The sequence below is a fragment of the Neoarius graeffei genome, chromosome 15 (assembly GCF_027579695.1).
Source record: "Neoarius graeffei isolate fNeoGra1 chromosome 15, fNeoGra1.pri, whole genome shotgun sequence".
In the NCBI taxonomy this organism is placed as follows: Eukaryota; Metazoa; Chordata; class Actinopteri; order Siluriformes; family Ariidae; genus Neoarius; species Neoarius graeffei.
The window spans coordinates 42062793-42081206 of NC_083583.1; the positions used below are offsets into that span (position 1 = coordinate 42062793).

An 18414-nucleotide genomic window follows, 5' to 3' on the forward strand; every position below is an offset into this window, starting at 1 on the left:
GAAACTTCTGACTAATAGTTGCTATGTGAGTATAGGAAGCTGTTTTCAACGTTGTTCAGTGAATGTTTTTTTGTAGGAGCTGTTATTCCTGCCGAGATGTGGCTGAACGCTACCGGCTCCCAGATGTATATGTGCGACCTGGACAGGTGTGCTGTGTGGCCCCAGGAGAAATGTGGTTCTACCGGGTGGTAATCCGCCGGCTCCTCAGTGCCACAGAGGTGGAAGTGTACTATGTGGACTTTGGAGACCTTACTGTTGTCGGCAGAAACAGGCTGCAATTCCTGAAGTCAGTTCTTTATAATGCTTGTGTAATAACCTGCTTTTTAAGAAACAAATGAACACAAACCCCAAAAAATTTTAAAACCCAGTATGTTTACATGGTTTACAGACAAAGTGAGTTTTGTGTTTCAGATATGATGCCAGACATAATATTGCTTGAATTCATTTTTTTTCCACTATAGGTCATGCTATGCTGAGCTTCCAGCACAAGCTGTTCCATCTGTACTTGTTGGAGTGAAGCCATTTAAGGTAGTATTGTAACGCCACAAAACTAGATATTGATTTTTATTTTCAGTTGAATTCAGATGGAGAAGCAAGGCAACAATATTATGCTAATAGTGTTATGTTGGCCTAGATTTCTAAGACTGTATGGTCTGGATGGTTACAACAAAATGGAGTTTGGTTCATATTTTACATACAAGACTTATTACAAACAGAACTATATCATTGATGTTGGAAGAGATTTACTGTCGTCTTTCTTAAATTGTGCTGCAGGCATGCAGTCGGTATGAAATGGCACTCAGTTTCACAATGAAACGACTAAATTGACAGTAACTTACTGTATGTTTCAATACAGTAACTCTAAACTGATGAATGATATCAAAAACCAAGATGGTATCAAAATGTATCTTGGGCTTCTTTCATATGGACCAATCCAACATGATTAACACTCATACAGTTTGCATTTTAATGTTGTACCACAGTGTCCTTGCATCAGTTCCCATACTTCCTCCTGTTTTGACCCACCACAGGGTATTTGGTCCAAAGAAGCCACCAGCTTGTTCCAGAAGCTGTGTTATGACCGCACCCTGGTGGCTGCCATTCACAGCTACCAGCACGACTTCCTACTACTTTTCCTGTGCGATACTCACACAGATGAGGACCTCTACATCCATAGTAAACTTCAGGCCGAGGGTCATGCTGTAGCCTGTGCTGCCACTAACACGCTGGTGAGAAATCATGTTTTTAATATATTGCCCCTAAACCAAGCGCTATAGGTATTTTAAAATCCAGATTCAAAATCAGACTTACTTAATCAGGCCTGTTTATAGTTATTGTTTTGTTTTTCTATTTTTTTTCTACAATGTTTTATAATTGGGAAAATATTTAAAAATACTACTTTCCAGAATTTCAGTCAAATAATACTGAAACTCTTTGGGGCAGTTTCCCGGACAGAGATTAAGCCTAGTCTTAGACTTAAATGGCCTTTTTTTAATGGCTAAATTCACAGAAATCTGCTTTCTCAGTCATGGTTTGAAGTAGTCTTAGACTTGGCCTAGTCCTGAATTAACTAAGCTGATTTCCTGAAGGAAGATTAGAGCTACTCCAGGACTAAATTGAGGCTTAAATTAAACCTCCCAGGAGGCAGGAACTCCTTATTCATGTGTCTTCTTTGACAAACGACATTAATCTGAAGACGTATGTCTCTGATGCCACCCCGCTACAGGACATGAAGTATGTTGTGGTGTGGAAAAGGTAATTTTGCTGTAATTGGGGCAGAGAGCGACGCTGACGTACAGGAGTTTGCCTCAACTTTGCACAATTCTTTTTCTGAAGACTGAAATAATTTTATATATATAATTTTTTTTTTGTAGATTTGCTGCCCAAAAATAATTCCTAAGATTAACAAGTGCTAAGCCACCTGTATCCTAGGTCTCTGTAGGAACTCTTTGCGAATCCTAATAATTTTACCATCCAATAGAAATGTAAAAATCGCCTTATCTAATGATTGAAAACAATTTTGACGGAAAGACTGGAAGACACCGAAGCAAGAATCTAAGTAGCACATTCATCTTTATACAATTAACTCTACCTGTAGGAGTATTCCAGTTGACTGAGGTGTTTGAAATTCTTTCTATAAAGATCAGAGAAGTCATGAGTGAGATGTATCCCTAAGTATTTAAGGACTTTGAATATTTTACCTAAAATGAGTTGTCTATAATGGATGATAATTTATAAATGTTTGTTTCTAATGTCTACATTGGTTCTGTAATGGTATTTAGGTGTTACAACAGTTCAGCCCTGTAACACTTTACTTTGGTGATGGCCAGCTGGAGGAAATAAAGGAACATTTCGTAGCAGTGACAACTTCTCTTAGTGTCACAAATGGGCAAAACCTTACACAACCATTTCAGCCAGATGCCTCCACAGTATGCAGTCAGGTAAATTTGCCTTTTTTTTTTTTTTTTTAATTGAAATCTTCATATACAATACAGCTGCAGATCTTCATATCATATGAAGTACGGTATAGTGTAAAGTAGCTGCATTCCGATAACCAGAACAAACATAAACAACAAAATGCTCCTTATTCTAACACATGGCAATCTATATCAAATGAGAATTTGCAATAAGCAAACATTTAGATGAAAATAAGTTTTATAAGCTTAGAACTGCAGTATAGCTGCCCACACACACACACACACACACACACACACACACACACACACACACACACAATCAATCATTCTGTTCTTCATCTGTTAAATCTAAATCCTTAACATAATTAATGAAGGGCGTCCATATGCCCTCAAATGTCGTCTGTTTACCCTTTTAATATGCAAGTTATCTATTCTAATGGTAAAGTTGACATTTTGTTTTATCCATTGTTTGGTACTTGGTCTGTGAGCTGATTTCCATAACAGCGCAATAGATTTTTTTGCATTAATCAAGCTGAGGTCTATAAATGCTTGATCGTTTTTACTATAAGCATGTTTTCCTGGATGTAAACCCAACAGGAAAGGTTTGGGATCCAATAAAATTTTTAAGTAGATCTCAGCTGTGTTGCCCAGTAGTGCCACATTAAATTTGGACACTTTAAACCCCATCGATGGTAGGTACAGTAGTGTGTGTGTGTGTGTGTGTGTGTGTGTGTGTGTGTGTGTGTGTGTGTGTGTGTGTGTGTGTAATTTTTTTTTAAACAAACCTGAAGGAGGTGGCAAAGGAATGTTTTGAAATAAATGAAGCAATTTTGGTAAGGCATTCATTTTTAAGATATTAATTCTTCCGATCACAGACATTGGTAATGGCATCCATCTGTCAAGGGACTCATTAATTTCCCTCATCAAGGGTTCATAATTGGCATTAACAACATGTTCCAATTTGGGCAAAATCTGAACTAAAGAAAGAAAGAAAGAAAGAAAGAACAACTTTATTCAATCACACGCTCGTGAAATTTCCTCTCTCTGCATTTAACTCATCTGAAGCAGTGAACACACATGCACGCGCACACGTGAGCAATGAGCGCACACACATACCCAGAGCAATGGGCAGCCATGCTAACAGCACCCGGGGAGCAGTTGGGAGTTTGGTGCCTCGCTCAAGGGCACCTCAGCCCAAGGCCGTCCCATGTTAACCTAACCTGCATGTCTTTGGATTGTGGGGGAAACCGGAGCACCCGGAGGAAACCCATGTGGACACGGGGAGAACATGCAAACTCCACACAGAAAGGCCCTTCCCGGCCGCTGGGTTCGAACCTTCTTGCTGTGAGGCGACCATGCTAACCACTACACCACCGTGCCGCCCACAAACTGTATTCAAACTGTTCTACAACATTCAGTTTGATTACTTCAGGAATCAGATTCATTCTTTCATTTGCATTAAGTAGTAATACTTTATTTATTATTCACCTTATATCCAGACACGTTGCCAAATATTTTTATTAGTAGTAATGGGGCCAGAATTGATTTTCTTAGATTGGACACAAATAAAATTGTCATCTGCATAAAGGGCAATTTTTTTTATTCTCTCAATCCTACTGTTATTCCCCTGAATTGTGCATGCAAACGTATCCCTATTGCAAGAGGTTCAATTGCTAATCTAAACAATAGTGGTGACAGAGGGCACCCTTGTCGGCAACCTTTACTGATTTTGTATAGGTTTTGAAATATTTCTGTTTGACAAGATTTCTGCTGTGGCATTTTTATATATTATCTGAACCCATTTTATGAGCTTATTCCCACACCCAAATCTTTCTAAAACACTGAAAAGATAAGGCCATTCAACCCTATCAAAAGTCTTTTCGGCATCCAGTGATCGAAATGCCAGATACAGCACTTCTTTGTTAAAATGAATTATGTTTAATACCCTTCTTACATTATGGAACCCCGCCTTCGCATTATAAATCCATTCTGATCTTTATTAATAATTTTGGGCAAAATTTTTTTTTAACATTTTACCAAAAGTTTACCTATTATCTTTAAGATCAGAATTAAGCAAACCTATGGGTCTCATGTTCTCACATTTGTAGATGGTTTATGTAGCTTTGGCAGCAGAGTAATCAATGCATTATTCACAGAACAGAGGGTGGGAGACTATCATTCTGAAATGCCTCTTGAAACGTTTCCAAAAGTGGTGTTATCAGCTTGTTCTTAAATTTTTATTTATTTATTTATCTACTTATTTATTTAATACAAATCAGTTGGAACACCATCAGGTCCTGCCCTTTTTCCTGATTTCATACTGTCAATGGCATGTCCAGTTTCTTCACCATTAACTTCTAGTTCCAGATCCTCTCCCCATTCAGCCAGGATACATGGTATATCTTGTTTGTCTAAAAAATTGTCTTGTAAATCACTTTCATTTGTTGAGCTATACAATTCTTAGTAATTTCTAAAGGCTTCATTAATTTCTGTGGGATCCACCAAAAAATTTCCTCTAGATATATTTGTAATTGTTGTTTTACTGTCTAATTATCTGATCTCTTGTGCTAATAACTTACCAGATTTATCGCCCTGTTCATAAAATGTTTGTTTTAGCTTTAAAAGACTAGCAGCAGCTCGGGAAACAGATAATTTTTCATACTCTGTTCTTTAAAATCAGTAAATAATTTTCCATTTGTGGGTTACTTTTCTCATACACCTTTTCTTGAAGAGGCCTTATTGTAATCTCTCCTCACGTGTCCTTTTTTTTTTTTTGACGACTTTGTGCCTATATAACTACTAATGTGTCCCTTAAGAAAAGCTTTAAATGCGTCCCACTTTGTACATGCCAATGTTTGTTTGTGTTGTGTTTCATTCAAAAAATTAATCTATCTGCCTTCCTATATACTTTGTAAAACTCTCATCTTGTAGCCATTTGTGCTGGAAATGCCATGTAGGAGGGTCTCTTGTCAATTTTTTTTTAATACACGTATACTAAACAACATGGTGCATGATCTGGGATCACAATTCTGAATTTTGTACTGTAGGTCTGAGGATATTTAAAAAATAATCAATTTGGGACCATGTCTGGAAAACTGAAGACTAACGAGCATGTTTTAGCCTGTGGGTTCGCTTCTCTCCATATATCCATCAAATTCAATTTTTTCATAAAATTATTTATAACTATTTTCCATCTGTTATGAGCTTGATCTTTGCCTGTGGATCTGTCCATCCTGGGGTTTAGCGTGCAATTAAAATCTCCTGCTGTTATAAATTGTCCTACCAGTGCTGAGAGGATAAGGAACAGTTCTTCAAAAAATTGGATCATCTATATTCTCATCTCATCTCATTATCTCTAGCCGCTTTATCCTGTTCTACAGGGTCGCAGGCAAGCTGGAGCCTATCCCAGCTGACTACGGGCGAAAGGCGGGGTACACCCTGGACAAGTCGCCAGGTCATCACAGGGCTGACACATAGACACAGACAACCATTCACACTCACATTCACACCTACGGTCAATTTAGAGTCACCAGTTAACCTAACCTGCATGTCTTTGGACTGTGGGGGAAACCGGAGCACCCGGAGGAAACCCACGCTGACACGGGGAGAACATGCAAACTCCACACACAAAGGCCCTCGCCGGCCACGGGGATCGAACCCAGACCCTCTTGCTGTGAGGCGACAGCGCTAACCACTACACCACCGTGCCGCCCCTCATCTATATTCGGTCTATACAAATTCACTTTAATAATATTTTTCACCTGAAGTTCAAGAGTGTTATGAATAAGTCATTACTCCTCTAGCCCGGGACAAAACTGATGCTGTGAATACACTACCCTGCCACCACCTCTTAATTTTTTTTATTTGAATTTTTTTATATTGTCCTCATCTAGAAGATAAGTTTCTTGTAAGAAAACAATTTTAGAGTCTTTGTCTTTTATCATGTGCATGACCTGCTTCACTTTTCTAAGTTGTTGCAGACCCCTGCAGTTCCAAGAAATAAAACTAAGATTTACTCAAGACATTTAAAACAAAAAGTGAGATTATCTTGTACAAAAACAAACTTGTAGAGGAGCATAACAAACCTCCAACACACTGAACATGAATTTCATGTTCAGTCGCTAACGACAGTTCCTCACTTAGCGAGGATCAGTCTGTCCACTTCCTACTAACCAAAAAACAAAGGAGAAAGAAAGTCTCCACTGCTGTCTGCATTATGACGTTTTACACTTATAACCAGCATTTGCTGTAACCCTGCTCTAAAGCTAAACATCATAACGATTTAACTACTTCATTCGACACGCTAAATACAGCATTCAGTAGGAGCTTAATGTGTTGTATTCTTATTGTGTATATTTGATCCATCTATTAATACAACATACAGTGTATAGTAAGGGGTCTCTATCAACACACGTGTACGTCTCCCGTAAGTATATGTCTGATGTATTGACCAATAGTTCTATAACAGTCCTGTGTTTTAGCCCAAAGTTTCCAATCGTACACAGTCATGCTCACACGATTTGCTGTTGAAGTAGTTTATACCAGTACTTAGCTCCCACCAGCTTCTTTCTGTATCTTCTTCACAAACTCTCGTGCTTCTGCTGGAGTTTTAAAGGTATAAGTTCAGTCTTTGAGTAACCATCCGTCTTGCAGGATGCATTACTCTGTCGGATCCTGAGGTTGCGCAGTTCCTGATGGACCAGGTCAAATTGTTTCTTCAGATGGTGTACTCCTGCAGCGAAGTCCGGATAAAAGCACACTTGATGGTCCTTATATCGAACTTCTTTCTTGGCCCGTGATGGCTGCTAGCTTGACCTTATAGTTGAGAAACCTCATTTATTAATGTTCTCAGTGCTGCCCCGGTATCCCTTTTCAGCCCAATTTGTGTGCCCTCTCCAAAACCACCGTGTGTTGCAGAGTTGTTGTATACAGCGCTTCTCTGGGATCCATTTTTCCAAGAAAGAGCACAGGTCCTGACCTTCTGCACCCTCCGGTAGATTAACAAATCTCAAATTATTTTCTCGTGATCTGGTTTCCAGGTCCAAAAGATTATCTTCCAAAATTTTTTTTTTTTTACTCCAGCTTCTGTAGTTTAGCTTGCAGGTTAATTACCTCATCCTCTGCGTGTGATATCTGCAGCTCCTTTTGTGACACACGTTTGGTGCAGTCACTTAATTCCCTCCTTATATTTTCTATAGTCTCCATAACATCAAATCTTGACACACATTTCTGTTTTTTTTTTTTTTTTATTGAGCCTTTTGTGGCCAATATCGCATCCACTTTCTCACCACCAAGTTCACCTACTGCATTGCCAGCCCCTGCTGCCATGTCTTCGTTAGCTTTGTGTTTCACTGTGAGCTCCAAAGTCCATTAATTTTGGCTGCTTTGACATTTTACACTCTTCTTTATTGTATTTCCTGGGTCTCTGCATTATATTATATCAGCACTCTAGTGGCGAACCATTACTATTAGAGCTGGGACTTCAGCTCAGCCAAAACTTAGCCAGACACACCAAAAAAGCAACAGGGCAAAAGGATTTTGCAAGGGATTAGCGGCAGGGTGCCAGGTCACTCCGTTTTGTGTGTAGTTGTCGATGTTGATTTTTAAAAGTAACTAAGTAAATTTATACAAGGAAATGCATACTTAAGTCTGAGTGAAAAATACTGGGGCGAGTGTATGTGACTGACTATCACCAGTCAGTTATTCTAATAATAATTAAAAGTCTCTGTGTGGCTAATGGATGATGCAGAGAAGGCGAAGAGTTGATCTGTCAGCATTTATTCTGGAAAACAATGAATAACAGGGCTATCAACAAATAGAGACGGGAAAGAATTCTGACATTCCAAGCACAATTTAAAAAAAAAAAAAATTACATACTGTAGGCTATACAGTAGGATGGCTACATTACATTGTGGGATAAAACAGACTATAATATTCGTGCACTTAATATTGATCGTGTAGTGTAGTTTACAATGTACAATAAATAAAATGAACCATATGGTAATGAGTCAAATATTTTGACAGATCTTAAGAGTTTTCTTAACATAGTCAGGAAAACATACCTGGAAAACAATGAATGATGGGGCTATCAACACACGGAGACAGGGGAAAGAATTCTGGCGTCCCTACAACATAATACACCAGTTAACACCCAGCCAAATGGCTACTCAGATAAACACTCGACTTTTCACACAATTTTATGACGCTAATTTACATATTTGATCCGATACAAACAGCAGATGTGTGTCAAAACATTCTTGCATCAAAAAATAAACATATCTTTGGGGGGAAATAAACAATATATACTGTGTTAATGAATATTGTCCATGCAGGATTCACAAAGCCAGTTTACCCCTTTCCAGACATCCTAAGCATGATAATGTCCACAGGTGTGTTACACTAATTAACTAAACAATATCAGAAAATAATAGTAGAACCATTAACGGAACTCAATAAATTAACATATTTTACAATAGAGGGATTTGGGGAAGTTCACAAAAACCCCAAAACATTATTCATATGAAATTATGATATTGCTGCATGTGTGTGGAAGAAGAGTCTGGAGACAGAAATCTTAGTTTCTCAGTCGTTAGCCTGTGCTACTTGCTATCGATAGCACTGGCTTGACTGCTTTATTAGCATTTGCTAACACTACTGATGAACGCTACACCAGCTGGAAGTCACTGCTGCGCTGATGGCACCAGCTCGCGTTCGCTTTCGAGCAGGCCTTAGTACAAAATTTTATTTATTTTTTTGCTCTTCTCACTATAAATCAAAATCTGATTTGGTTAATTCATCTCTCACTTCCTACATAAACGTACACTGCCATGGCCTTCTGTCCCAGCAATGAAGTCCTAACCAATGAGTGAGCCAGCTCTAAACTCTTCTTAGCCTAGAGACAACAAACAAAAAAAATCTCTTTGGATAACTCTATTTTAATGTTTTCAGGACAGTAACCCTTTCATTTCTGAAGCAAATTTGATTGAGGCCAAATTAGAAGAGAATAATTATAGTGAACTTTATGAAAGAAATTAAATCTAACCTCTGAAATGCTGATATGTTTGAGCCTTCTCTGAAGGCCTTGATGGTTCCCCTCTGCAGCGCTCAATGACTTTATTGCAGATAAGGGTGGTTTAGGAAGATTTAATAGCAGTTAGCAGCAGAGTGGTGAGACATGCGTCTTTCTATGTGGCCGCCATAACCCGGAACCAAATTTGCTAGTTTATTGTAGCTACCATTACTTAATGTATTGAACGTCCTCAGGAAGGAGTACTGGGCAACAGGCCAATTATTTCCTGGCTCTTTGTAAATTACTCAGATCCTCAGGACTAGTGGCATGTAGCCAGCTGCTTTCTGCTGAGACAGTAAAGTGAGGAATTAGTAGGACGCAGTATTGGACGGCAGTTCAATCTGTTTTTAGGATCCATAGATCACCTGTCGCTCAAAGTGCCCACTGCGCATCAAGACTATCACTTGTATTGATCTGTTCTCAGAATTATGTAATGCATTTGTTGATGTTTAATTAGCTGGTATGTAATCAATAGGGCATTTTTTTTGTTTACTCATAATTTACACTGAATATGAGCATGTTTATCTTCCAGCTTTTGACACATAGTGTAGAGAATCAACAGCACCGCCAAGAAATGACTCTCCTGGATCTTCCTGAGCTGGAATTCATTGATGTGGCTCAGGTCAGGATTGACAAAATTCCACAGATCTTACACTAGTGTACTGTTTTGTCAAGCTCATGGCGTCATGCTGTGTACATATTGTTCCAGGGTGAAAATTCTGACCCATTTGAGACACTGCTGAATAAAGATTCAGCGAACTTTGGTAACTGGGATCAGGGATGGATGACCAAGGTCAGTGTAGATGAGGAGTCCAGACCTCTTCAGAATGGGCAAGAAGAGGGTGCAAATGTAAGTGCGGTCTTCATCTCTATTACATTCCTCAGTTAGTGAGTGCAGTCTGTGTTCAAATCGTTTCATTAGGCACACATCTCGCTTTTTGAATACGAATTCAATTTCCAAAATATTTACATATTCACTAAATGTTTCATATTTAGTTAACTTACCCAAGTACTTTAGCATGTGTTTCCTAAATGTTTTTGATCTATAAAAATGGATCTGGAAAAAAGCATATTGTGTGTTCACATGATCCATTTTTTAATTAAATATACAACCCTGATTCCAAAAACGTTGGGACGCTGTGTAAAATGTAAATAAAAACAGAATGCAATCATTTTGCAAATCCTTTTCGACCTATATTCAGTTGAATACAAGGCAAGATATTTAATATTCAAACTGATCAACTTTTTGTTGTTGTTGTAAATGTACACTCATTCTGAATTTGATGCCTGCAGCAGATTCCAAAAAAGTTGGAACAGGGTCAACAAAAGACTGGGAAAGTTGTGGAATGCTCAAAAAAACCTGTTTGGAGCATTGTACAGGGAAACAGGGTGATTGGAAGGGTTCAGTTATTTACAAGCAAGAATGAGGTGAGGTTCACCACTTTGTGAGAACCTGCGTGGGCGAATAGTCCAACAGTTTAAGAACAATGGTTCTCAATGTACAATTACAAGGAATTTAGGGATTTCACCATTGACAATTCATAATATTATCAAAAGTTTCAGAGAATCCAGAGACGGCTCTTCACGGAAGGGGCAAAGCCGAAACCCTACATTGGACCCCCGTTACCTTCGATCCCTCAAGCAGCACTACATTAAAAACTGACATGATTATATAAAGGATATTACTCGGTGTTTCCCCTACCATTATATTGAGGGGTGCTTTCTATTACACACACACGGTCCGGAGGGGTGAGCAGTGCAGGTGGGACCACGCAGAAAGTGCACCTGCTCAAAAACATGGGAGGATGCAGGCACTAGGACCATACAGAAACATCCCCTGCTCAAGCTGCACTTTGATTCAGACAACAGTTAGCAATGTCAGAACTGGCAAAAGATGGGAGGACCTATGACTTTTTTAAGAAGGAGGGGGGAAAAAAGTGTGAATAATGTCTTCAGACACACATTATTACGTTAGCTAATGCTATGTTATGAGTGTTCACAGTGGGCTCATGTTGGAATATGATATTTTGTAAACCTCTTCAAGTTAACTAGCCATAGAAAATGACTTATTTTTTTACATGTTATTTCAAACAAGCAATCAGTCTATTACTGTACTTCACTCAACACACGAAGTAGTGACAGGCAGTGGAGAGGTGAGTGAAAACAAATTACAGAAAGAAGAAATAAGCTATCCAACTTTCTAATGACAACTATAAATCCATTAGGACTATAAATGGTTCATGTGCCGTTTTACTCTCCAAATCACTCCAGTATAGCACTTTCATTCATGAAAGTATTTTTCTTTGGAAATAATTTGTCTAACTCAGCAGGAACAGTTGCCCCAGATGATAGGCAGGGAGCAGGAACAGCATGTAGAAAGTGGCGAGGTGAGTGAATTACAGAATCGAGCGATAAGGTATGAGCGGCTGTGGTACAGTTGGGTGACAAAGCTAAAATGAAGAGTCTTGTGTAAAAAGGTATAAAATTACAGACTCAAAATGAATACTAATATTAAATGTAATTTTTACAGGTATTTTACAGTTAAAAAGGTTAAGTTCTTGATTTGTCTTCAGACACAGGGTTTGCATCCTGTCAGTGTTTAATGCTGTCTCATTCTCCTTAGAGTTGTTTTGGCTGAGTTTGTATTAGCACCCACTACTCATCTCCTTGTCATGCATTGTAATTCCCTGTCCCTTAAGACACAGTCCCAGTTAACTGTTAATTTAAAAAGGGCATTAAGCTTGTCTGATGAATCATTAAAAAAGAACGCACTATTCTTGTCTATCCTTGGCTTATGAGCCGAATGGCTCCGAGATAATTATGTTACCGCTCAGAGATTAATGTAGCCACCCGGGTAATGAAACCATGTTGAACCATTTCTGAATCCTGTTGCAAACTTTCTCATTCTGTCATGCAGACTGCATTGTTGTCACATGTTCCATCTATCAAACCTGATGCGGAGAAACAGCCTGTTTTTGAGAACAAGCACACGCCGAAGCCTGCATCGACCCTACACATGCTCAGTGATCAAACTCCAGGTCTGATCCACAGCTGCAGCCACCACACAGGTATAGCACAGACACACTTCACACACTAATCCAGTGTGTCATGTAGATTGTAGCTTACAGTTGGGTTGTCTCGTAGCAGTTTCAGTTTGGCATGCTAGAGTAACCTCCCACAGACAGACTTCAGGACAGCACTGCTGAGGTTTTTAAGCAAATGTCAGTCAGCAATGTGCCATGGTCAGAAACTGATGGAAGTTAGAGGACCATTAAAACAAATAGTGCATGCAAAATTGATCAGTACAAGGTGAATCAACAAAGTAGGTGTGTCTAAGTGGCCAATAAATGAAGTGTTCATTTAAAACCACAACGACACTGCTGCTGTGCCTGATCCACTCGAACCTGCACTGCTGATTGCATCAATCAACATATCTGATCAGAAATACCAGTACTTACTAAAGTTTTATCTCTGTGTTGAGTTTAATTTCTTAAAATTGGTGTTTGTGGTGCATTTTACAGATATACAGCAGTACTATTGAATTCTTGATTTTTGACTGGATATATTAAAGCGCTCATTGTTCCAAGCCCAGATAGACGGGGGTCAGGAAGGGCATCCGGTGTAAAACCTGTGCCAGTTCAAATATGCGGATCATAGATCGGGACAGGATGGAATGGAAGCAGATGATCTGTTATGACGACCCCTAATGGGAGCAGCCAAAAGATGATTATTTTAAAGTGTTCATTCTAATAAATTATACACTGATCAGCCATAACATTGACCACTGACAGGTGAAGTGAATAACATTGATTGATTTATCTCATGATAATGGCACCTGTCAAAAGATATTGGGCAGCAAGAGAACAGTTGGTTCTCGAAGTTTATGCGTTGGAAGCAGGAAAAATGGGCAAGCGTAAGGATCTGAGCCACTTTGACAAGGGCCAGTTTGCGATGGCTAGATGACTGGGTCTGAGCATCTCCAGAATGGCACATCTTGCAGGGTGCTCCTGGTGTGCAGTTGTTAGTACCTACTAAAAGTGGTCCAAGGAAGTACAACCAGTGACCGGATCATGGGTGTAGAAGGCTCATTGAATCACATGGGGCACAAAGGCTAGCCCATATGGTCTAATCCCACAGAAGAGCACAAACTGCTGAAAAAGTGAATGCTGACACCTTTCTGTTTTAGTGAAAACACTCCTTGGGGCAAAATTTTAAAACATTTTTCTGAATGTATAGATGAGATGATTAAATACTTGTACAGCCTTGTTTTATAGTAATTTTTAAACCTTTTTAAAATTTCTGTAGATGCTGTTATACAACCCCAATTCCCAAACATTGGGACACTGCGTAAAACATAAATAAAAACAGAATGTGGTGATTTAGCAAATCATGGAAACCCTATATTTCATTGAAAATGGTTCAAAGACAACACATCAGATGTTGAAATTGAGATCTCATCTCATCATCTCTAGCCGCTTTATCCTGTTCTACAGGGTCACAGGCAAGCTGGAGCCTATCCCAGCTGACTACGGGCGAAAGGCGGGGTACACCCTGGACAAGTCGCCAGGTCATCACAGGGCTGACACATAGACAACCATTCACACCCACATTCACACCTACGGTCAATTTAGAGTCACCAGTTAACCTAACCTGCATGTCTTTGGACTGTGGGGGAAACCGGAGCACCCGGAGGAAACTCACACGGACATGGGGAGAACATGCAAACCGCACAGAAAGGCCCTCGCCGGCCACGGGGCTCGAACCCGGACCTTCTTGCTGTGAGGCGACAGCGCTAACCACTACACCACCATGCCGCCCTGAAATTGAGATGTTATTTGAAAAATATATGCTCATGGTGAATTTGATGCCAGCAACACATTTCAAAAAAGTGGGGACGGGCATGTTTACCACTATGTTGCATCACCTCTACTTTTAACAAAACTGTAAACATTTGGGAACTAAGGAAACCAATTGCTGTAGTTCTGAAAGTGAAATGTTCCCTTCTTGCCCAATATACAATTTCAGTTGCTCAACAGTTCAGGGTCTCCATTCTCGTATTTTTCGCTTTATAATGCACTATAATGTTTTCATTGGGAGATGGGTCTGGACTGTAGGCAGGCCAGTTTGGCTCCTGGACTCTTGCTATGGAGTCATGTCGTCATAATATGTGCAGAATGTGATTTGGCATTGTCTTGCTAAAATAAGCAAGGCCTTCCCTGAAACAGACATTGTCTGGATGGCAGCATGTTGCTCCAAAACCTGTATATATCGTTCAGTATTAAATGGTGCCTTCCCAGATGTGCATTAATGCACCTCATACCATCACAGATGCTGACTTTTGAACTGTGCACTGATAGCAAGCCGGATGGTCCCTCTCCTTTTTACCTTGGAGTACATGGTGTCCATGATTTCTAAAAAGAATTTTAATTCGTCAGATCATAGGACAGTTTTTCACCTCACCTCAGGCCATCGTAAAAGAGCTCGGGCTCAGAGAAGACAGCAGTGTTTCTGGATATCGTTTATATCTGGTTTTAAGTTGCATTTGTGGATGCAGTAATGAACTGTTTTCACAGATGGTTTTCTGAAGTGTTCCTGAGCCCATACAGTGATTTCCACTACAGACACGTGTCTTCTTTTAATGCAGCGTCGCCTGAGGGCCTGAAGATCACGGATTGGTTTTCAGCCTTGTCCTTTTTGTACAGAGTTTTCTCTGGATTCTCTGAATCTTTTAATGATGTGTGATCTGGTATGATTTGAGCCCAAATTCTTTGCAATTTTACACTGATGAACTTTATTCTTAAATTTTTACACTATCTACCCATGCAGGCTTTCATAGTGCTGAACCCATCCCCATCTTTACTCCTGAGACCCCCAGCCTCTCTGGGTTGAAACCTGTTGCTAATTATCCTAATAAGGGTTTTCTTTGTTTTTTTATGTGTGTTCATGTAATTTTGTATATAAAGCATTACACAACTTTTCCAGTCTTTTGTTGTCCCTGTCCTAACTTTTTGAAACGTGTTGCTGGCATTAAATTCAAAGTAAGCATATATGCGTATATTTTTCAGAAAACAATAAGATTCCTCACTTTCAACATTTATGTTGTCTTGGTACTATTTTCAGTGAAATATAGGGTCTCCATGATTTTGCAAATCATAGCATTGTTTTTATTTACATTAACACAGTGTCCGGCGGCATGGTGGTGTAGTGGTTGGCGCTATCGCCTCACAGCAAGAAGGTCCGGGTTCGAGCCTCGTGGCCGGCGAGGGCCTTTCTGTGTGGAGTTTGCATGTTCTCCCCGTGTCCGTGTGGGTTTCCTCCGGGTGCTCCGGTTTCCCCCACAGTCCAAAGACATGCAGGTTAGGTTAACTGGTGACTCTAAATTGACCGTAGGTGTGAATGGTTGTCTGTGTCTATGTGTCAGCCCTGTGATGACCCGGTGACTTGTCCAGGGTGTACCCCGCCTTTCGCCCATAGTCAGCTGGGATAGGCTCCAGCTTGCCTGTGACCCTGTAGAGCAGGATAAAGCGGCTACAGATAATGAGATGAGAGAGAACACAGTGTCCCAACTTTTTTTTTTTTTGTTCAGACATGTCTGCTGAATTGTTCCAGCCTCTACACTCCAGCCTGATGTTTTCTCTGTTCAGCGCTGGAGACAGGCTGACTCAGGACGCACGCTTTCTTCGCCACACGTCCCCTCTTGCACTGGGCCCCTCAGCCCGCATGGCAGCCGGATCCAGCCTCCTCCACTGGTACACACACAAATCAGTTTAAACAAACTGACTGACTGTCCCTTCTAGTGTCTGCACATACTGACCTGAACCAGCTGATTAGATGATTTTCGAAAGCTGTACTGTTATGCAGATGTTGTTCTGAAAGTTTTCAGTGTTTGTATTATGTTCAGTGTAGTTTGATGTTTTTTCTTTTATGTTCTTGGCAACATTTAAAAAGCCCACCCAGGCTTAATGTCAAATTATTAAACAGTATTGAGAGAGAAATTGAATATTGATTGACAAATTGTTTTAAACTAAGTCTCTCTCACCAATTTACTATTATTGCTTATCAGGTCAAATTCTGAATTGATGTTTCTGATTTTTCAGCCTACCTATTTTATCTGTTTTTCTGTTTTAAGTAAAGTTGTGTTTCATTATCTTGCATTGCAATAATTTCCTTTGTCGGGAGAAAACTTAAGACTGTGGCAGATACTAAAGTGTAAATATTTCAATTTGGGTTTGTTTTTGTTTTTTTTCCCCAGGGGGAAGAATATTTAAAATCATAACATTAAGTTGTTATAAACATTTCCATGTTGTATCTTGTCTGCACTCAAACATTCAGCAGATTCATTAATTAGATTGCAGTAATAAATAGCAAGCAAGAAGTAAATCAAAATCCATCTACAAAATGCTCATCCTCCCACTTACAGGCTCAGTGTGTGGGTTGTGTTAACCTTTTTTTTTTTTAGCTCTAGTATCAGGAATGTATCTCTCATCAGTGTGCTGCTGTCTGTCTTTTGCAATATTCACCTTAACACAGTGTTCACTGGGAGAGGACCTCTGCTCCTCTGAGCACCACGAGGAAGATTAAATTACCCAAACAGCATGTCAATATTCCAACCACATCCATAATTCTGTATTAGAAAAAGACAAACAGCCCGGCTCAGGGGGCTCTGGTCAGCAATTTTAGCCTTTAGCAACTTGACCAATGCCTCTTGTACTGAATCCTCATTTAGCCAATTATTGATTTTAATAGGAGCTTAATGGGCCTGTTTCCACAAGACCCACAGGAGGCCTGGCCTTTTAGGAAGGAGCTGAAAGATAATACAGTACCTCATCCAGGCTTCATGAGTTCTAGTCTTAAAGGAAACATGAGGCTAAGTGAAGCTAAAGAGGTACAAAAATGTGTAAATACACAGTGCATATAGTGTGTCTAAATCCTATTAAAATGGCAGAGTTTTATGAGGGGAGGGAGATAAATCATGTAATTTTCTGCTCTCAGTGTGAAATTAAAGTATAAATCTTAAGTGAAAAACAATTTTCAGGGAAAATAGGAAAAAAGTTACAGTAACCTGGTTGCATAAGTGTGTATACCCTTTTATAACTGGGGATGGGGCTGTGTTCAGCATGAACCAATTTCATGTTCAAAAGTAATTTTCACACAGTTGTCAATTAAATTATTCTGATTAACCCCAAATTAAGGTGAGCTGTTTCTGTAGGATTATCTTCACATCATCTTGGTTTCATCCAACTGCTGAAGCCATGGTCCTCAAAAAGCTTACAAAAGCATAGAGCTCAATCAGGAGATGGGTACAAAATTTAAGACTGCCTTCATGGTGTTCCATGGCACATCAACAAGTGGAGAAAATGGAGCAATACAGTGATCTCACCAAGAATGACATCCCTCCAAAATTTACCAAAAAAAAAAACCCTTATCAGGGAGGCTGCCAAAAGACCAATGACAACATTAAAGTAGCTGCAGGGATATCTGACAAGTACTGATTACTCCCTGCATGTGACAGTCTCTTGTATTCTTCACATCTGGGCTATGGGGTAGAGGTGGGTAGGTGGAATCCCTTTTCTAATAAAAAAATAAATAAATAAATTCACGCCCAAATTAATTGCCCCAAACCATGTGGTAAAACACGTTATGGTCTGATGAAACCTATTCCAGTGTCCCAGAAGTTTTGTTTGGCACAAAAATAACATCACCAAAAGAATACCAATGTACAGTTGTGCTCATAAGTTTACATACCCTGGCAGAATCTATGATTCTTTGACCATTTTTCAGAGAATGTGAATGATAACACAAAAACATCTTTTCCACTCATGCTTAGTGGTTGGGTGAAACCATTTATTGTCAAACGACTGTGTTTTCTCTTTTTAAATCATAATGACAACAGAAACTACCCAAATGACCCTGATCAGAAGTTCACAT

The 18414-nt window shown here is 39.5% G+C and overlaps 1 protein-coding gene across 1 annotated transcript in view; it reads left to right on the forward strand.

The window, feature by feature from the left end:
* tdrd5 (tudor domain containing 5) overlaps positions 1 to 16271 on the forward strand; it is a 33458-nt gene extending 17187 nt beyond the window's left edge. Inside the window, exons 9-16 of the mRNA XM_060941345.1 lie at positions 77 to 286; positions 462 to 528; positions 1032 to 1229; positions 2283 to 2429; positions 10019 to 10108; positions 10196 to 10336; positions 12404 to 12554; positions 16073 to 16271. Of these exons, the coding sequence (XP_060797328.1) occupies positions 77 to 286; positions 462 to 528; positions 1032 to 1229; positions 2283 to 2429; positions 10019 to 10108; positions 10196 to 10336; positions 12404 to 12554; positions 16073 to 16257 (1189 nt within the window). The 3' untranslated portion in view covers positions 16258 to 16271. The remainder of the gene's footprint in view (positions 1 to 76; positions 287 to 461; positions 529 to 1031; positions 1230 to 2282; positions 2430 to 10018; positions 10109 to 10195; positions 10337 to 12403; positions 12555 to 16072) is intronic.
* Positions 16272 to 18414: the final 2143 nt, after the last annotated feature.